Source organism: Arachis ipaensis, chromosome B08, assembly GCF_000816755.2.
Source record: "Arachis ipaensis cultivar K30076 chromosome B08, Araip1.1, whole genome shotgun sequence".
Classification (NCBI taxonomy): Eukaryota; Viridiplantae; Streptophyta; class Magnoliopsida; order Fabales; family Fabaceae; genus Arachis; species Arachis ipaensis.
Window position 1 is genome coordinate 63,116,216 of NC_029792.2, and position 22,340 is coordinate 63,138,555.

Below are 22,340 nucleotides of genomic sequence, written 5' to 3' on the forward strand. Positions count from 1 at the left end.
GGTGTTACACCAAACACCATTGAAATGATTGCACTCCCAGGGACATTCTTTGCAGTGTCTTAGACGCCACTCTTCCTCCCTCATATTGGCGTCTCCAATGCCAAGAATGAACACTCCTAGGGACCTCCAATATGGCATCTTAGATGCCATCTTTCACCAATTCTTGTGGCATCTCCAACGCCAATGATAACACCTCCAGAAAGCTTCAATTGTGGTGCCTCCAGTGCCATCTTTCCTCACTATTTGTGGCACCTCCAATGCCACTCCCTAGAGGCAAAATTCGAGCAACAATATGGCATCCAAGACGCCACAAATTGGCACCGCAATGAAGCATTTCTCCTTATGTATGCCTTCGAAGTTTTCAAGCTAAAACAAAGCCTCACATTCCAATCTTAAGCCACACTTCTGAGGCCACGCTTTGAGTTTTATTTTGGGTTTTTAACAAAGCATATTGCATGACACAAGTGGTGCTTAAATTGACAATTCATTAGCTACAACAAATGCTCATCAGGCCCACAATAACTCACAAGGCTTAGTCCTCAAAAGAAGGAAGAGAGATCATTAGTTAAAAAATAAATTTGACTGTAAGTTGAATTTCATTTGAATTTGTAATAGGTTATAAATAGAAGTTGAAAGAGTCTTAAAGGAGTTTTGTTCTCATTTTCTTCGTCACATCACTTTCTATTTCTTTCACTTATTTTGTAATTTCATAAGCTATGAGTAGCTAATTCTCTCTTCATTGGGGGAAGAAAACTCTATTGCATTTCAATGGATTAATATGATTAATTCTTCATCTTCAATTCATCTTTTATTGATTCTTTAGAAAGAATTTTCCTTTTTCATTAAGGATCTAGATTTATCGGAAGTTAATTTAGATCCAATTTGGGTTTTATGATCACTTGAAAAAGTGTAATCATGAAATCAAGCTTGAAAACTCTTTCTCTCAGTTCTCATGATTATGGGTTTGGATTTGATATGTGATGTTGAAACAATCCTGTCTAGATCTTGAAGAATTATGTGGTGATAAGTCAGAGGATGTGCTTCATCTCTTCTCACGAGCAATTGATCAAGGAATTGGTAATTGATCAAGTCTAGAGAAATTGAATTGCATTCAATTACTTATGATTTGCCAAGAGATTATTAATTGCATGATTGAAATGGAGATGAGAGTTATTGATCATGAGAACTCAACATCTCTTTACCCAATGTTCTTACCATCATTAACTTCTTATCTTGCTTTAGAATTGTCTTTAATTGATGCAATTATGTTGATTATTTTACTTGCGCTTTACTATTTCTTTTATTCACTTTAATTCTTGCCATTTATATTCAAGTTATTTACAATTCTTGGAATTTAACTTCCAGTCATTTACACTCCCGTCATTTACATTCAAGTCATTTATTGCTTTCATTTAATTCTTTATCAAGCCATTCAAATTGCAGCTTATATTACCAATTGTTCATCATCAAAATTTGAATCGTCGAACTAGAATAATCAATTGATCTTTGCTTGCTTAATCCATTAATCATCGTAGGAACGATAACCCACTCACTGTAGTATTATTTGATGCAACTTGGTGCACTTGCCGATTTCATTATGTTATCATCTCATCACATCCGTCCTCCAAATTACACTTTTCTGACAACTTACTCATCAATATCTCTGATAAACCATTATTTTATGGTTTACATTGTGTTTAATTGTATAGTTTTATCAAATCTTTACCCACTTATTCATTAAATAAGCATGCATTTATAATTCCTTCCTAAAAATACTTCATGGTTGAAAGCTTGCTTCCTAGAGACTTTTAATTTTGTATTTTAATTCTCCTTTATTCCATTCGATGCCATGATCTGTGTGTTGAGTGTTTCAGGTTTTATAGGGCATAAATGACTTGGAGATTAGAAGGAAGCCTGCAAAAATAGAAGGAACACAAGAAATTAAGGAGATGACCAGCGAGAAGTGACGCGGACGCATGGCTCACGCGACCGCGCGGATTGGAAACTGCACCAGTGACGCGAAGGCGTGGACAACGCGCACGCGTGGCAAGACAAAACGCTGGATGACGCGAACGCCTAGATGACGCGATCGCGTGACGTGCGCGATCTGCAGAATCTACAGAATTCGCTGGGGGCGATTTTGGGTCCTATTTTGACCTAGTTTTTGGCCCAGAAAAGCAGACTAGAGCCAGGGAACATGCAGAAACCAGAGAACAATATTCATTCCGCATAATTTTTAGTTTTAGATCTGATTTTTCCTCTCCTCTAGGTTTTCTCTCAACACATTGATAGTTCTTAGGATTTTGATTTTATTGCTTTTTGGATCGGGATATTGAGAAGAGTTATTACTTCCGTCAAGACTTCGTCATTCTAGTTTGTTTCCTTACCTGTCACTTACTCTTCCATGTCCTTTATTTACTCAGAATTATTATTGGATTATTTTTAGAATTTATTAATACAAGAACTATTTTTATTTTTAATTGATTCCTTTGATTATTAATTGTCATGTCTTTCAATATTCCCTTTTCTTATTTCATGGATTTTACAAACATAATGAGCGAGTAGTTCCATAACATGATTGGGAGATGATTGAAAGGAAACCTTGAGTTGGATTACTCAAGAGAAAAATTGTAATTGGGTTTATTGTTGGATCACCCTCTAGTCATTGACACTAGTCCTTCCCAAGGGAGAGGATTAGGACTTGTGACTAGAAACAGCTTTCCAACTTGCTTGACTTTCCTCTACCTAGTAAGGGATAACTAAGCAGAGCAACCTTCAATTATCAAGTAATCTTGAGAGTACTCCAACACGAATAGGGCTTCCAACTAATATACTCCCAGTCAATGTTTTTTATTTAAATTAATTAAATTCTCTAATTTAATTTCTTGTTTATCAACTCAATCCATTTTAGAAAACATCTGATTAATGAAATAGCACACCTTTCTGCAACTCGTTGGGAGACGACCTGGGATTCATACTCCCAGTATTTTAATTTTAATTTTTGTGACAACCCTTTTTAAATTGATAAACGGATTTTCGGTTAGTTAAGAACTGTACTTGCAACATGCCTCTTATAATAATCTCTTACCTCGCCAATTTCTGCCACGTCAATTTTTGGCGCCGTTGCCGGGGAGTTGCAATAAAGTGCTAAGTTATTGATTGGATTTTATTTATTTTCATTTTATTTTATTTTATTACTATAAGCTGCATGTTTCTTTCATTAAATGACGCGTTCACTTCCTGATCCAAGCATGCCATTATTCGATCCTGAGATTGAAAGAACTATTTCACGTATAAGGCAAGCTCGGCGTCGGTTAGTCCTCTCTGAGGGCGGATCTGAAACGTCATTTGAGGAAGAAACAAGCCCCCGTTCTACTGATTCAGTTGATTTACGTATAGGTGACATGGCAGCACCTAGGAGAGTTACTATCCAGGAGGCTGGAGCCCCTGATTTCACAATGCAACCGTTTCAAGCGCATCACCCAGCAGTGGCTACAGACTTTGAAATAAAGACTGCACTGCTCAACTTGATGCCTAAGTTTCATGACTTACCTGCTCAAGAGCCTATCAAGCACCTAAGAGATTTCCAAGCAGCCTGTTCTACTGTCAGGCGCGATGGTGCGAATGAAACTTCTATTTTTTTGAAAGCTTTTCCGTTCTCTCTTGAGGGAAAGGTGAGAGAGTGGTACTACACTCAACCCGCAGCAACTGTTTCTAACTGGGATACGCTTAGAAGAGAATTTTTAGAAAAATTCTTTCCAGCTAAAGTTACTGACAAACTAAGGAAAGACATCTCCATGATTGTTCAGGACGAATCCGACACTCTCTATGAATATTGGGAGTGCTTCAACAACCTTCTGGAAGCATGCCCCCACCATATGATTGATAAGATAGTGTTACTCGGCTACGTCACACAGGGCATGAGGGCCCAAGATAAGACCACATTGGAAAGTGCCTACAATGGGTCTATGAAAAAGTACAAGACCACTGATGAGGTATGGCAACTGATCAACCGTTCAAAAGCTGTTGCAAAAGTATCCTCTAGCAGAGAGACTGCTTCTCTAACTCAGAGTATCTATGAAATGACCAACTTACTGAAGCAGATGCAATTGAATCAACAACAAGTTCAGCAAGCTCAACCTTCTCCACCACAGCAAAGCCAACAGTTAGTCCCTGGTGCACAAATTGTGAATCACACTTTTCACAACGCGTACCACTAACCAGCAAGTGCACTGGGTCGTCCAAGTAATACCTTACGTGAGTAAGGGTCGAATCCCACGGAGATTGTTGGTTTGAAGCAATCTATGGTTATCTTGTAAATCTTAGTTAGGAAGTTAATTATGTTTATCAGTTGAATTGTGAATAACCAAGAGAGCATAAATTAAAGATTACTTGTTGTGCAGTAATGGAGAATATGTTGGAGTCCTAAAAGTTGTTTAAATACTAAACTAGTAGCCTAGGTTTACAAAAATTGGATAAACTATGATGGATGATGTAGAGATCCACTTCTGGGGCCCACTTGGTGTGTACTGGGGCCCACTTGGTGTGTGTTGGGGCTGAGACTTAAGCAATTCACGTGCAGAGGCCATTTGTGGAGTTGAACGCCAGTTTTTATGGCAGTTTGGGCGTTCAACTCCAGCTTTTGATCCTTTTCTGGCGCTGGACGCCAGAATTGGGCAGAGGACTGGCGTTGAACGCCAGTTTACGTCATCTATCCTTGTGCAAAGTATGAACTATTATATATTGCTGGAAAGCCCGGGATGTCTACTTTCCAACGCAATTGGAAGCACGCCATTTTGAGTTCTGTTGCTCCAGAAAATCCACTTTGAGTGCAGGGAGGTCAGAATCCAACAGCATCAGCAGTCCTTTTTCAGCCTGAATCAGATTTTTGCTCAGCTCCTTCAATTTCAGCCAGAAAAATACCTGAAATTACGAACCTTTTCAGATTGTGACTCAACTTTGCTAAAGTCCCCAATTAGAGGTGTCCAGAGTTCTTAAGCACACTCTTCTTTTTTGCTTTGGACCTTGACTTTAACCGCTCAGTCTCAAGTTTTCACTTGACACCTGCATGCCACAAGCACATGGTTAGGGACAGCTTGGTTTAGCCGCTTAGACCAGGATTTTAGTCCTTTAGGTCCTCCTATCCACTGATGCTCAAAGCCTTGGGATCCTTTTTATTTGCCCTTGCCTTTTGGTTTTAAGAGCTTTTGGCTTTTTCTGCTTGCTTTTTTTTTTTTTTCTTCTGCAAGCTTTGTTCTTTGCTGCTTTTTCTTGCTTCAAGAATCATTTTTATGAAAAAGATATGATAGATTTTTGAAAAAGATAACTCTGAATTTTGAAAAAGATAATATGGATATTTGAAAAAGATATGGATTAGTTGAAAAGATTTTTGAGTGAAAAAGATAGATTTGTTTTCAGAAAAGATTTTGAAAAGAGTTGGATTGAATTTGGAAAGATGGATTTTTAGAAATTAAGGATTTTAGAAATCAGGGTTCTTGACATGTTCATGTAAAAATCATGCATTAAAGCATAAAATTTGAAATTAAAATGGAAATACGTGTGGGACAAATGGATTTGGCTCCTCCCTGTCTTCCTGGCGTTTGAACGCCCAAACAATGCTTGTTTTGGGCGTTCAGCGCCCAAATGCTGATCTCCTGGGCGTTCAGCGCCCATTTGCTGCCATTCCTGGCGTTCAACGCCCAGTGGGTGGCTATTTCTGGCGTTGAACGCCCAAATTGCTACCATTACTGGCGTTCAGCGCCCAGTGAATGCCCATTTTGGGCGCTGAACGCCCAAAATGCCCCTTTACTGGCATTTTCTTGCCATTGAGCTCTTTTACTCTGTTTTGTGTGCCGATTCCTTTTGTAACCCTGTAAACTTATACAAATGATTCTGTACCTTAGTGTCAGTGAACTTTATATAAACAAATAAAAATAAAAATAGGGCAAAAATGCTTAGAGGATTGATGCCCCATGGCTGGGTTGCCTCCCAGCAAGCGCTTCTTTATTGTCTTTAGCTGGACCTTGCTGAGCTTTTAATCTAGCTTCATCCTTGAGCATTCTTGCTCAATGTTGCCTTCAAGATAATGCTTGATTCTCCATCCATTGACAATGAACTTCTTATCAGAATCAATATCTTGAAGCTCCACATAACCATATGGTGACACACTTGTAATCACGTATGGTCCCTTACATCGTCTATCCTTGTGCAAAATATGGACTATTATATATTTCTGGAAAGCCCTGGATGTCTACTTTCCAACGCAATTGGAAGCACGCCATTTCGAGTTCTGTAGCTCCAGAAAATCCACTTTGAGTGCAGGGAGGTCAGAATCCAACAGCATCAGCAGTCCTTTTTCAGCCTGAATCAGATTTTTGCTCAACTCCTTCAATTTCAGCCAGAAAAATACCTGAAATTACAGAAAAACACACAACTCATAGTAAAGTCCAGAAATATGAATTTTTCCTAAAAACTAATAGAAATAGACTAAAAAATAACTAAAACATACTCAAAACTATATGAAATTATCCCCAAAAAGCGTATAAAATATCCGCTCATCAGTCCCACAGAGAGTGTGTGAAATCTGTGCTGATTATAGCCATTATACTAATGAATGTCCGCAGCTCCAGCAAGAAGACAACACTGTGGCAGCCACTCATAACTTCTATGACCGTCCCAATCAAGGATACAATCAAGGTGGTAACTACAACCATGAATGGCAGGACAATTCCAACCAAGGTTGGCGAGATAATTCTAACCAGGGCTGGAGGGACAACAATAACAGAGGAGGCAGAGACAATTAGGAAAATCAGAGGTGGAATAATAACAACAACAGGCAGCAGAACCAGAACCAGCCTTACAGAGCACCTCACCTGAGGCAATTCCAAGGATCACAGCACAACCAACAGCAGACCTCTCAGATCACTTGTCCTTCTTCATCTTCTAATGATGAGTTACTATAATCTATTGATCGGAGACAACAAGCCATGAAAAACAACCTTAATTCTACTCTAAATGGTCTGAACTCTACCTTGCAAGCTCTTGTCTCATAGATTGGATCAATGAATAACTCCAATCACTAGCCTTTGAGCTCTAGTGGAATCCCCTCTCAACCATTACCCAATCCAAAGGGTGGCATTAATGCCATCACCCAAAGGTCCGGAACCACATTGCAAGAGAGAAATCAGGAAGAGCCAAACCCAACAGAACACGCCTCAGCTGAAGAGGTAGTGGAAATAGAAGATGTTGAGGAGGGAGAGGACATACATGACATGGCTGAAGAAGAAGAAGCTCAATCACAGGAAGAACCACCAAAGGGCGCAGACACTGTAGAAAACGCCATTCCTATTCCATTTCCACAACTTGCAAGGAAGCCCAGGAAGCAGTTGGAACCTGATCCCAAAATGGTAGAAATATTCAAAAAGGTCGAGGTAACTGTTCTCCTTTTTGATGTTATTCAACAGGTACCTAAATACGCAAAGTTTTTAAAAGATTTATGCATACATAAAGACAAAATTAATGAATTAGAAACTATTCCTTTAGGTAGTTCTATATCTGCTTTAATGGGAGGTTTACCTGAAAAGTGTAGTGACCCAGGTCCATGTATGGTTAATTGTACTATTGATGGTGTGATATTTTCTGACTGCATGTGTGATTTAGGAGCATGTGTTAGTATAATGCCTTTGTCTATATATGATATTTTGAGGCTCCTTCCCTTAAAAAGGTCGGCAGCTCGTTTTGTGTTAGCAGATAAAAGCATTATTACCGTGGTTGGAGTTGCTGAAGATGTATTAGTGGGCATTAAGGGGCTCACATTCCCCATTGATTTTTATATCCTGGAAATGCCCCAAAATGACTCAGAGAAGCCATCGTCAATCCTACTCGGAAGACCATTCCTGAAGACCTCCAAGTTCAAATTGGATGCCTTTTCAGGAACATACTCTTTTGAAATAGATGGCCGAGTAGTAATCTTCAATCTGAATGGAGCTATGAAGCATCCTCCGGAGGATCATTCTATCTTCCAGTGTGACATCATAGATGAAACCATGGCTGAAGTTCACCAGGAGGAATTTGAAGAGAAGTACATAGGACAAGGTCCGAGTGTGGGGACACTTTCTGAGGACAATGAAAGTACTTTACCATTGTCGCCAACTCCAGACAATCCAGAGCCTGACCATGAGCAGAAGTTAGAATTAAAACCCCTCCCTCCACACCTCAAATATGCTTACCTTGAGGACAAGCAGAAATTTCCAGTTATCATTGCAAGGAAACTCACTTCTCAACAAGAAGAGCAGTTACTTAGTGTGCTGAGGAGGCACAAGAAGGTAATTGGGTGGAGTTTAGAAGACATAGTAGGCATCAACCCTCAAGTTTGTGAGCACAGAATATTTTTAGAAGAGGGAGTCAAGAATGAAGTGATCAGACTACTGGAGGCAGATATCATCTATCCCATCTCAGACAGTGAATGGGTAAGCCCAGTCAAGTGGTGCCCAAGAAGTCTGGAGTCACTACAGTAAAGAATGAGCATGGAGAGCTCATAGCAACCAAGTACAGAACGCCTGGAAAGTCTGCATTGATTACAGGCGTCACAACCAAGCCAATCGTAAGGATCTCTATCCTCTTCCATTCATTGATCAAATGCTGGATCGCCTGTCAGGTAAATCACATTATTGCTTTTTAGATGGTTACACAGGCTATTTTCAGATTCATATAGCTCCTGAAGATCAGAAAAAGGCTACTTTTACATGTCCTTTTGGGACTTATGCTTATAAGAGTATGCCCTTTGGCTTGTGCAATGCACCAGCTACTTTCCAAAGGTGCATCAGACCACGCAGCTCTAAAGTATTTATTAGCTAAAAAGGAATCCAAACCAAGGCTTATACGTTGGATACTGCTACTACAAGAATTTGATTTAGAAATAAAGGATAGGAGTGGTAACCAGAATCTAGTGGCAGACCACTTGAGTCGCCTTGAGCACATTAAAGATGACTCTACTCCTATTGCTGATAATTTCCCATTTGATAACCTGCAAGCAGTATCTGAGGTAGTCCCTTGGTATGCACCTGTTGCTAATTATCTAGTTAGCCGCACTTTTCCTCCAAACTTTACTAAGCATCAAAGAGACAAGCTGAAAAGCGAGTCTAAATATTATATATGGGATGACCCATATTTATGGAGATGTGGCACTGACCAGGTAATTAGATGGTGTGTGCCTCAATCAGAATTCTAGTCCATCTTAGAGGCCTGTTACTCATCTGAGAGTGGAGGACATTTTGGCCCTCAAAGAACAGCTAGAAAAATCTTAGACTGTGGATTCTGGTGGCCTACTCTTTTTAAAGACGCTGTTAAATTTTGTAAATCTTGTTTTCCATGCCAAAAATTTGGTAATATATCCAGGAGGGATGAGATGCCTCAATAAATTATGCTTTTCTGTGAAATTTTTTATGTTTGGGGCATTGACTTCATGGGTCCATTTCCAAATTCTAATGGTTATTTTTACATATTGTTAGCTGTAGATTATGTTTCCAAATGGGTGGAAGCAATTCCTACCCGCACTGATGATGTTAACACTATTGTTTTCTTTGTTAGAAACCACATTTTTGTTGCTTTAGATCACCACGAGCAATCGTGAGCGATCAAGGCACCCATTTTTGTAACAGGAGACTAACATGATTACTGAAGAAGCATGGGATAATTCATAAAGTAGCAACAGCCTACCATCCTCAGACTAATGGGCAAGCCGAGGTGTCAAACAGAGAAATAAAGCGTATATTGCAGAAGATAGTCAAACCTCATAGAAGAGATTGGAGCACCGGGCTACAAGATGCACTTTGGGCATACAGAACAGCATACAAGACATCCATTGGGATAAGTCCCTTTCGCTTAGTTTATGGAAAAGCATGTTGTCTCCCAGTTGAAGTAGAGCATAAAGCCTTTTGGGCAGTTAAGGAGTGCAACATGGGATTTGAGAAAGCCGGAGCTGAAAGGAAGTTACAACTGCAAGAATTGGAAAGCCTCCGCCTAGAAGCTTATGAGAACTCAAGGCTGTACAAGGAAAAGATGAAGGCTGTACATGATCAGCACATCAAGAGGAAAGAGTTCCAACCTGGAGATTTAGTCCTCCTTTACAACTCTAGACTGAGGCTCATGCCAGGCAAGTTGAGATCAAGGTGGGAAGGTCCATATAGAGTCGAGAAGGCTGAGCCGTACAGAGTTTTTCACCTAAGTCACCCTTCAAGCTCTGAACTCATCAAAGTTAACAGACATCGTTTGAAGCTCTATCATAGTGAGAAGGTGACGAAAAACAAGGAGTTAGATATCTTCCTCTTGGAGGATCCACTCACAGCGGAAAACTAAGCTAATGGAGCGTCCAACTTAAGGACGTTAAAGCAAAGTGCTAGGTGGGAGACAACCTACCATGGTATGATCGTTCCTTTCTTTTTCTCTTAGTTTTCTTTTCCAATAACTCTTCTCTTTATTAGCACATTCCGCTTGCATCTGCATTTGCATATATAATTTTATTTAACAAAAAAAACAAGAGAAGAGGGAGAGCACGCGGCGCGACAGCGTCGCAGGTGGTTCAGAAAGACTAAATAAACGAACAGAGAGTCACGCGAGAGTGTGGCTGGAGGCGTGCCTTTGGCACAAATCACCCCACACGACCGCGTCACATGGGAAACATGCCTCCCACGCGTCCACGTCGGTCACACAGACGCGTGACCTGAAATTCGACGTAAGAAAGGGTGCACGACCGAAAGTTGTGCTGGAGTGGTGCTGGATTGGTGCTGAACGCACAAGCCTTACCACGCGGACGCATGGCTCACGCGTCCGCGTCACATCCCTCTCATGACCACTCACGCGATCGCGTAGACCACGCGACCGCGTCACCCTGATATTTGGCAATAATGCATTTTGAACAGAGAGTTGTGCGAGCGCGAGGCTGCCCTCGTGCCAGTAGCACAAAATGTGTCACGCGTCCGTGTGACCGACGCGACCGCATCAATTATTTTAAGCGCAAGTCGCGTGAACGCGTCCCCCATGCGTCCACGTCGCTTGCGCCGCACAGCTTAACCTAATATGCCAAAATATCTTATCTTTCTCTTCCCCAAATCCTACTTTTTCTTTTCCCTCCTTATTTCTTCCTTCTTCCTTCTTTCTCACTTTCTACTTTCTCTCTCTCACCACCATTATCAAGGTTTTTCTTTTCTTCTCCCCTCTTTACTTTTCTATTCTCCTTCTTAATTTATGTTTTCTTCTCCTTTTCTTTTTCTTTTTACTTGCATTTTCCATGTTTTTCTTTTTTTTTCTTTTTTTTATTTTAATTGGTGTTAGATATTTAGTAGGGTCATTATTATTCCTTATGGTTTTCTTGTGGATTGTTAAGAACTTGTTTGGCAATTATATGCTAATTTTTGAAGGGTTGCTTGCATGTTCCATTTATTATTTTCCGTAGCTTACTTACCATGCATGCTATGTGTTTGTGAAAATGCCCGTATGGCATTGTGCACTATTTTTGGATCTCTTTTGTTCTACTACTCTAAATGCCTGCTTTTCACAAAACTCTTTTTATTATTTTATTAATTTAATATAATTGTTATTACAAACAGGTTGTTAGTTTGAATTCTGTGGTAATCTAACTTGGACATTAAATGTTTGATCTATGTTACTCATGCCTTTGCTTACATGCCAATAAACACCTTGCATTCACTTGTCATCATATGCACTAGCTATTTTCTGTTGATAACTTTTCACATGTAGTCATGACCATGTGTTAACATCATTTATCTTTCACTACAAGAAAAATACCCATTCAGCCACACTTTTTTTAAGCTACATTTGAAAAGCGTAGCCTATTCGTAGAATAGGCTACGCTTTTCTCCATGTTGCCTTTTTATAAGAGAAAAGGATACACAAATGCGGCATCATTTAAAAATCGTAGCCTTAGGTATTATAGAAATCACTTATAAAGCGTAGCCGTAGGTTGATATCTATGGGTTCACTTTTCGTATCAAAGAGAACGCTTTTAAAAAGTAACTTATTTATTATGTTTTGGGTGTGTTTTAAAAGTGATGCCTAATGTATGTATGGCAAATCCCTAACACTTAGTAAATTTTTTGTTCCCCTTTCAATTTCCTCCAGAAGAACACACACCCACGAGACACTTTGCGCATAGCAAACCCTCTTCCCTCCAGAAGCACACCCTTTCGCCATTCTCACCTTCGCACATAACCCTCACCTTTGCCAACCCTTTCGCACACAACACACCCTCAAATAAACTCAGCAAAAATTTGCCCTCACCCAGTCACCCTCACTCACGCGACATACACCCTCATCCTCACTCCACCCACACACGAAAGAGGGAAGAAATCTGAAAGGGAGAACGTGAAGAAGAAGAAAAGTGAGGGAAGGAAGGAAAGGACGACGCCGGCTAAGGCTCCGCCGCCGTCGTTGTCGAGCGCCAGTGAGAGAGAGAGCTCGAGGAAAAGAGAAAACGCGATGGAGGAGAGAAGAAGGGGGTGTTCCGTTGCCACTGAAGCTCCATCACCGTTGCTAGGGCTTGTTGACATCGTCGTTCTGCCACCGTCAGGCTGCTGTGCTGCCGCCGAGGAGCTCGAAGGGATGTCTCGCCACCGTCGTGCTTTGCCACCAAGCTGTTGCGTTGCCGCTCATCTCTTCTTCACCGTCGCCGCTCATCACCAGCGTCGTATCCTCTGTCACCAGGTAAAATTCTCTGTTCTGTATCCTCCATTTCTCGCTCATTCTCTAACTCGCTTTCACTTTTCAGTTCGAAAGTGGGTATGGTTTTGATAGTGATGATGAACTGCAACGGCTAATTAAGATAGAGAAGGTATGTATCAATTTTCAATTGGTTCTGTGAATTTTTGGGGGTTTTGGGTTCGAATTTTAGGTTTTCAATTAGTTTAGCATCTTAAGAAAAAATTAGTGAAAAGAACAGGTTTCACACTGAAATATTTTGATTTATGTCTTGGTTCATACGCATTCCTTGAACATAGTGGTTGCTTTCAATTTCTAGCTTCAAGTTATATTCCTCTCTGATGCTTTTCAAATGCTTTTTTTGGTTATTTTTCATAGATGCTTTGAATTTTAGTGATAATAGCCAATTAAAATGTGTCAAAAAAATAACAGCAAATAGGAAAAAGGGAAAAACTTGGTCCTAGAATGTATAATACTGTTATTTGATGAAACACACTGGAAATAAGAGTTTTATTAGCCGAGTTTTGAGTCAATTACATTACATATGGATAAAAACAGCTGTATAAATTCTTTGCCTACGATTACTACTACAGTACTAATTTGATTCCACCAAAGCATCCAAAAATTTGATTCCTTGACTACGATTACTTCTACAGTACTAATTGTCAAGCATTTTTTGTGTTTTTGTTAATTTCTTTTTCTCCAAAGCGAGCTTGATGCAGTTGCCACCAAGCTGCAGAAGGTTAATAAGAGTTACCGTACCAGAAGAAACTTGGCAGATTGTGCTGTGGTGGTGGAGGAACTATGGTTAGTTTTTCATGAAAACATGCCTTTTTTGTTGGTGCGCCCTAGGTGTTTGATTAAATTTCTATCTTATACATGTAAATAATTAAATGTTTTTGAATGATGAAGGTGGAAGGCATTGGATTTTGCTGCTCTTAAAAGGAGTTCAATTTTATTTTTTGATGTGGAGAAACAAGAATCTGCTGTGTCAAGGTGGGCAAGGGCAAGAACAAGAGCAGCTAAGGTATATTTTTTTCCAATTCATCATGATTAAATTCTAATATAAAAATCAGGCTGCAACTAACCCAACCAACAACACTAATTTCATCTAGTTCTCTTCTTAATCTTAATTAATTTGATGTGATGTTTTCTTATTATATATAGTTCTACATTCCTAGAAATCTTAGTGAAAAGTAATTAGCTGAAGTTGCTAATTTTTTGTTGAAAAGTGGTAGTTAATTACTACACTCACCTAACTATATCAGCTTATAACTTTCGAGAGGTAAAATATCTATATAAAGGTATTGATGCTTTATTTGAATGTATTGATTTTTGTTTATCTATATAAAGACTTGTTTTTGTTTTTGAATGTTGGATGATCTGTTTTGTTATGGTAAGAAATATGCATGCTGAGATAGAGATAGGAAGCCTGCGCGTTTTGTTAATAATGTTGCTGGTTTGATTTATGAGCTTATTGATTGTGTGCTCCTTCAGGTGATTTTGCACTTGAGCTGTTTGATGAAATGCGCAATAGGCTTATACATGTAAAATCCAAGTTTGTTAGAATGCAGAATTTGTTGAAAGGCTAGAAGCCAAGTTTCATGATTGAATTAATTGATGATACATGCTAATGATTATTTGAGATTATGCTGGTCTATTTGTTATATATGATGCAGTAAATTGATGATAATATATGTGAATTGTTTGAGTGATTTGTGGCTGGATTGCTATGTTGAGTAATGCAGAAATTGTTGATTTCATATGAGTACGCTTAAATGTAAAAAGTGACAAAAAATGGTAATTTATTAATCCTGAACACTTGGAGCTGATTTAATCTTTCCAACAAGTTACAATAGGTAAAAGAAAGTTAGAATGCAAGGTTAGAGTGAGTGAAAAGCTAGGAATCAATTTTTGACCTCTCAAAACCCGAGGTTACATGTTGCAGAATTATGCAGTTTCGGGCAGCAATTTGTGAACAAAACGGGGAGCAATCTAGCCACTAAAAATGAGTAAAATTATTTTCCTATGAAACCTTAAGATGTCTAAATTATTTTTCTAAAATTTTAGAATTTTCTGATGTGTGGTTTGGGAGATATGATTTTTAGAAAATGGTCATTTTCTGCAGAAATAATGCTGTACGAATTCTGGAATAGCAACTTCAAAACCACATATCTCAATACTCTGAAACTCTTTGGAGGTGAAACTAAAGAGGAATGAAATATTAGGATGTCTAGTATTTGATGTCCAAATTTCATGACAATTTGAATTTTATAGAGAAAGTTGTGTCTTCTAGAAGCAGGGCTGTTCACTGCTGTGACAGCACCCTTTCCTTAAAATAAAACCATATTTCGAGAGGCATAACTTTTTCTAGAGAAGTGAAAATGCCATGGGACTTGAACTGGGTGAAATATGGGTAAGTCGTGTTCAATCACACCAAACTTTAGGAGAATCCAACCAAAGATGGATTTTATATGATTTTTCTAAATTGGTTACTGCTTGCTGTTTTTCTGAAGTGTACTAAATCAGTAGCCGATTTTTAAAAAATCATATAAAATTAAATTCTTAGAACGCAGTTGCAAAACCAAAACCAAATTACACTTTAGGATTCCTATTTAAAATAAATAATAATATATTAGGATTTCTTTTGTCCCCTTTTTTTTATATGTATAATATATTAGGTATATGTATAATATGTTATGCCTCTTATATTTGCATATGGTTAAGTTAATTGCTATGGCTGAAAATCATATGTTATTGGATTTATTGACACTTTAACACTTGAAGTTGTGTTGTTATGGCTGAAAATTGTTTGTGCAATTCTGGTTGTTGTAATTCTAGTTTTGTGCACTTCTCTTTGCTAGAATTCCTGTTTTTTTGCACTTTTGAATTTGTGCCTGGATTTGTGCATCTGTTTATCTTTGTCTATTACCCGTTTATCTGTTTATCTTTTCTCCTCTGCTTTCTCGCAAGACCCTTCATCTTACCCTATCATCCTGGTGCTAGCTTCTGTTCCTGATGTTGCCATCACTAATCTAGTGTGCTGATACATGTGTAAAATTCTCCCTGTATCTGTGATTCCCTTATAGCATTGTATTCAGTTTTGTTTTGAATTTTGAAATAGAAAACTAATTATGATTTTATGTATTATTCTTGACATTTTCTTTTTGTTCAATAATTTTCTGTTTGATGATGAGTTCTCACACTTCCCACCTTCACAAGCTAAGCTAAATTGATATACATTGATATCACCGGGTCTTTCACCCTTCTGATTAATTTTTTCTTTTACTTTGGGTCCCTAAATTTAATTATTTAATCATTTTTCTTGTAGGCAGCTAACCTCCGTGAAAGGTTCGAGCAACACAGACACGTGGTTCGTTTCTCATCCAACATTGCATTCTTTTTAATTAGTGCTAAATTAAGACTTGAAATATGTTGCATTTGACTACTTCCTACTATAATACTTGTTATTTGTTATAGTGCATATTCTTAATTTGTATGTGTTGAATTATGAAATTGAAGTGATCAATGTGACTAACAGGATTTGTTAAATGGCATTTGTGCTTCCAAGAAAAGCAATGCTCGATTTAAAATAAATGACATTTGTGCTTCCAAGCTTCATTGGCAATTGCATTTTGCCATAGCCATTGCTTACTCTCCTTTATTTAGTGAAGCTTTCATGGCCCAAGACATTGGTCAATAAGTGGTTCAATATCAAGTGCAAAACTAATAACTTTCAAGCAGATGATGATGTTGATGATGATGTCCTTTATCAAGGTAATTGACCAATTTTTCACATGGCTTCAATGCAATCTAGGACTCTAGAATTGGGATTCTTAGCTTTTATTAAAAAGATTATTTTTTATTTACTTTTTAAATGGCTAGACTAGTTAACGATACGTATATCTTTTCAATAATACAACCTCAATTCTGTTTAGCTTTTGTGAGCAATGTTCTTTTCTTTTCTTTCTTTGTTTATTTGATTTACCCTTAGTTTTGTTGTTTTCCAGCTTCCATGGTTTTTCCTACCATTATTGGTACCCCTAAAATTTTTTGTTTTGTTTTGTTTTGTTGTGTTGTGTTTGATTGAGTGACATGATTAAATAACAGTGGAAAGAGCACAGTTTTATTTATTTTATGGTTTTTCCTTTTGCATTTGGGATATTGGTGCAAAATTGATATATCTGTCTCAATTCATTTTTAATTTTACAATTTAGGTTGATGATTCTCACTTTACTCTTTGAAACAACGCCGTTTTCCCCTTTTGCACTAGAAATTAAACTGATTGGCATGATTTTGTGAATTTAGCATTCATCTTTAATGAGAATAATAAAAAAGCAACAATTTTGTTTTCTTGTATTTTTAATCTTCAATCTGATACTTGCAATTGGAACATGTGCTTCATTTGTTGCTCTTGCCAGGGATACTTTTCAGAATTCATTCGGTTCTATGATTTTGTTTTCTTCATGTGTCGCGAGACTGGTCAAAAGAATATTTGTAAGTAGCCCGGTCATTTCCTTCAACATAATCTTGTATTGATTGCGTATGGTGGTGAATCAGTATGCAAAATCCTTACATGCTTCTCTTTTTGAATTATGATAATTTGCAGCTGTAAGCAGGGCAGTAACTGCTTGGAAATTAATTCTTGTTGGGAATGAACAAGAGAATGAACAAGGGAATGAACAAGGGAATGAACACTGATACAATTGTTAAGGCCAAGAGTTTTCTTAATGGTGATGAAGATCAGCATGAAAAAGATGTGTTTGAGAAGAATTTGAAGGTGCTTCAGAACATTTTTTAGTCATTATGCCAAGATTAGAAGATTAACGATTTTCTGTTTGTTAAATTCTTTTTGGATATAGAGTGCAAACTTTGCATTTTAATTGATATGTGACACAAGTTTCATGTGACTTAAATTATCTTAAGTTATATTTTGATTGTTAATTGCTTCTTAAGATTATGTCTTTGAATTAGCTATGGTATACAATGTGGCTACGCTTTACAAGTGATGTAGTAGCGTTGAAAAGCGTAGCCTATTCTGGAAGAATGAAAGCTGAAAAGCGTAGCCTTTGGTCCTGGACAACATCACTTGAAAAGCGTAGCCTTTTCCCAAACGCCAAAAGCGTAGCCCTTGGTGCAGAAAAGCGTAGCCTTTGAGAATAGGCAACGGGCGAATAGGAATCACCCCAAAAAGCGTAGCCGTAGCCCAAAAAGCGTAGCCGTAGCCTAAGGCATCATTTTTTTCACTTTTGGCTACACTTTTCAAGTGTACCTGAATAGATGTTTTTCTTGTAGTGTTTTAATGTGCATTCATTACCACCTTTTCCGTTCTCTTCCTTCCTCTATCCCTTGACATTTTGACATACTTTCTCTTTTCTCTCTTTCAGGATGACCACCAAGAAAGGTAAGGAGAAAGCTACTCCCAAACCACCAGCAAGAAGAGGAACAAAGAGAGCATTAGTGGCAGAGCCCTCTTCCACTGCAGTCAAACCCTCAACGAAAAGAATTAAGAGGATTATAAAGGTTGATGATAAAGAGAAAGCCTTCCCAGTAAAGGACACTGCGCGATTTACCAATCGCTACTGTGAGCAGATGTTCCCCATCCTAGCAGAAAGGAGTTACAACAACGAACACCTTCTTATCCTCCCAAACCATATTGCTGAATTTCTTGAGCCACAAATTGCACGAAGACAATGGGGTTTCCTCCAGAGACAGCCACGACAAGTTAATCTTTCATGGGTTGTCGAGTTCTACTCCAACTTCCACCTGCCGACCCTGCAGTCTGTCTATGTCCGACAGAAGCAAGTTCCCGTTACAGAAGAGGCCATTCAACGGGCTCTAGATCTTCCCCTTACTCCAGAAGGACCGGACAAATTTCAAGAAGCCGCACTCAAGCGCCAGATGTACCAATTTGACTGGGAAGCTGTTCTCAGAGTTATCACCCTACCTGGCAGCAGATGGATCTACGGATACCATCGTTCCCATCCTAAGGGAATATTGGCTTCTGCACTTACCTTGGAGGCTCGTGTATTGGCACAGATTATGTCTCACTACGTATTTTCGAGCACCCACGAGTCCTTCTTCACTGCAGACATGGCCGTTCTACTATGGTGCATCCTTACAGACCAGCCTCTGAACCTACCAAGACACATCCGGAATGCCATGGGACACGTACAAATTGCGGACAACTTACCTTTTCCCGCCTTGGTCTCAAATCTTGTCTCAGCAGCCGGAGTCTCCTACAGAGCTGGGGACACCAAAGCCATGCTTCCACGGGATGATCAGTATGTCCCTAATGGGAAATATATCATACCTCCAGCAGCCACTACAAGCCAGCCTCCTGAACCGGCTGAAGAGCTTCCTCCTTCAACACCACAAGCACCTATAACCAATCAACTGCTCCATCAGATACTTGAAAGGTTGGATCGGCTGGAACACAAAGCCAAGCTAAGAGAGCGCCGTAACAAGCGCCGATTCACATACCTCAAGGAGCTACTTAAAGGAAAATACAGAGACTCAGACACCCCGGACTCCACCTCCTTTACCAGCACAGGGAGCCATGATGGTCCCGACTGTGGAGATACTGCTGCCAGCGCACCTTTGTTCCTGACAGATGGCACCGAGGATGGTGCAAAGCCTTAAGTGTGGGGAGGTCGGTCAGTACCTGACTTCTGGAGGTAAAATCTCTTTCCTAACACCAATAAAATAGGATATTTAGTTTGTTTTTCTTTTGTAGAATATGATAGACTGCATAGTAATAGATTAGTTGCATGCATGTTCTACTTGATTGAAAAGATAATAAGTTTCTTCTAAGACCCTATTTTTAGAACAAAATTTCACTAATTTTAATCTAAACTTTTATGATAAATCTGCTTGAAGCTATATTTGGAACATGGTTTTTTGAGCTAAAGAACACACAACCTGTGAGATTTTGAGCTTATTTACATGGTTACATTATTTAACCATGATGATTTTATTCTTGTGTGTTTTTCTCTCTATGATTGTAATTTATATTTTGTTTCATCCTATATGTCCAATGTTTAATATATTTATATGCTTGCATATGATTGAGGCCACTGTTTGTTTAGCTCACTTATCCAAATTAAGTCTACCCCTGCAATTACCTTTGTTAACCACTTTGAGCCTTTAAATCCCAATTGTTCTTTATTTTACCACATTACTAGCCTTAAGCGGAAAAACAATTTCATATCCCAGTTGAATCTTTGGTTAGCTTAAGATAGAATTGTGTGTTAATTAAGTATGGGAAAATTGTGGGAACAAAAGATAATGAGGGAATGTGTCACGATGATATAATGGAAATTTGGGTACCTGCTCATGTGAAACTATAAGAATAAAAAAAATTTTAATAATTGAATAAGGGGACAAAATTACCCCAATGTTAAGTTAAGAATTCGAAGATCAATGCATGTATGATAAAATTAAAATAAAAGTTGATACATGAGTATGGAATGTGAAAGGAAAATTTTGGGTAGCTAGGTATAAAATTTAAGTTATATAGGATTTATATATGTGTGTTAGAAAAGCTTGGGTTAATTAAAGATTCAATTTATAAGCTTACTTAACCATATATGTATCCTTACCCTTACCTTGGCCCCATTACAACCTTGAAAAGACCTCATGATGTTTGCATTAGTATATTAATTGTTGTTGATTGGTTAGGTGAAGAACAAAATTTAGAAAGCATGATCAGAGAAGGATAGAGTGATTACCCTATACACTAGAGAGATTAGAGCATACATACATCATCAGTGAGGGTTCAATGCTTAAATTCTATGTTTTTACCCTACTTTCATGAGCCACCTTCTTGCATTTTTATCTGTTCTTATTGTATAAGAATTGAATTAGTGGAATTTGATTTATGATTGTCTTGAAGAGCTTATTTACTTTTAACCAGGTAGACAAGAATCATATAGTTGCATTCATATATATAGGTTGCATTGTATTGCATGAGTTTTACATGTTCCTACTCATTTATTTTATCTCCTTCAACTAAGCATGAGGACATGCTAATATCTAAATGTGGGGAGGTTGATAAACCATTATTTTATGGTTTACATTATGTTTAATTGTGTGGTTTTATCAAATCTTTACCCACTTATTCATTAAATAAGCATGCATTTATAATTCCTTCCTAAAAATACTTCATGGTTGAAAGCTTGCTTCCTAGAGACTTTTAATTTTGTATTTTAATTCTCCTTTATTCTATTCGATGACGTGATCTGTGTGTTGAGTGTTTCAGGTTTTATAGGGCATAAATGACTTGGAGATTAGAAGGAAGCCTACAAAAATGGAAGGAAGACAAGAAATTAAGGAGAGATGACCAGCGAGAAGTGACGCGGACGCATGGCTCACGCGACCGCACGACATAGAGGAAATTGCAGTGACGCGGACGCATGGCTCATGCAACCGCGCGGATTGGAAACTACACCAGTGACGCGAAGGCGTGGACAACGCGCATGCGTGGCAAGGCAAAACGCTGGATGATGCGAACGCCTGGATGACGTGATCGTGTGACGTGCGCAATCTGCATAATCTGCAGAATTTGCTGGAGGCGATGTTGGGCCCTATTTTGACCCAGTTTTCGGCCCAGAAAAGCAGACCAGAGCCAGGGAATATGCAGAAACCAGAGAACAACATTCATTCCGCATAATTTTTAGTTTTAGATCTGATTTTTTCTCTCCTCTAGGTTTTCTCTCTACACATTGATAGTTCTTAGGATTTTAATTTTATTGCTTTTTGGATCAGGATATTGAGAAGAGTTATTACCTCCGTCAAGACTTCGTCATTCTAGTTTGTTTCCTTACCTGTCACTTACTCTTCCATGTCCTTTATTTACTCAGAATTATTATTGGATTATTTTTAGAATTTATTAATACAAGAACTATTTTTATTTTTAATTGATTCCTTTGATTATTAATTGTCATGTCTTTCAATATTCCCTTTTCTTATTTCATGGATTTTACAAACATAATGAGCGAGTAGTTCCATAACTTGATTGGGAGATGATTGAAAGGAAACCTTGAGTTGGATTACTCAAGAGAAAAATTGTAATTGAGTTTATTGTTGGATCACCCTCTAGTCATTGATACTAGTCCTTCCTAAGGGAGAGGATTAGGACTTGTGACTAGAAACAGCTTTCCAACTTTCTTGACTTTTCTCTACCTAGTAAGGGATAACTAAGCAGAGCAACCTTCAATTATCAATTAATCTTGAGAGTACTCTAACACGAATAGGGCTTCCAACTAATCTACTCCCAGTCAACGTTTTTATTTAAATTAATTAAATTCTCTAATTTAATTTCCTGTTTATCAACTCAATCCATTTTAGAAAATATCTGATTAATAAAATAGCACACCTTTCTGCAACTCGTTGGGAGACGACCTGGGATTCATACTCCCAGTATTTTAATTTTAATTTTTGTGATAACCCTTTTTAAATTGATAAACGGATTTTCGGTTGGTTAAGAACTGTACTTGCAACGTGCCTCTTATAATAATTTCTTAACTCGCCAATTTCTGCCACGTCAATCTCCCACAGTAGTATATTTTTTTTATTATTGATCATGGGACATTTTCCATTCTTTCTCTTTATTCTTAAATATATCA

The 22,340-nt window shown here is 38.2% G+C and overlaps 1 protein-coding gene and 1 long non-coding RNA gene across 4 annotated transcripts; both read left to right on the forward strand.

Annotated features, from left to right (window-relative positions):
* Positions 12,188 to 13,345, forward strand: LOC107612436. The gene is made up of 2 exons (XM_021108421.1): positions 12,188 to 12,720; positions 12,785 to 13,345. The coding sequence occupies exons 1-2, from the start codon at positions 12,496 to 12,498 to the stop codon at positions 12,875 to 12,877; spliced, it is 318 nt and encodes a 105-aa protein (XP_020964080.1). The 5' UTR covers positions 12,188 to 12,495; the 3' UTR covers positions 12,878 to 13,345.
* LOC107612133 lies at positions 13,436 to 17,355 on the forward strand. 3 transcript variants are annotated; one of them, XR_002351680.1, is made up of 4 exons: positions 13,436 to 13,521; positions 13,627 to 13,741; positions 16,256 to 16,491; positions 17,334 to 17,355. It is a non-coding gene; the product is annotated as an uncharacterized LOC107612133 (long non-coding RNA). The 3 variants fall into 3 exon arrangements; XR_002351681.1 differs by lacking the exon at positions 17,334 to 17,355 and adding an exon at positions 17,136 to 17,327; XR_002351679.1 differs by lacking the exon at positions 17,334 to 17,355 and having other exon boundaries at positions 16,256 to 16,546.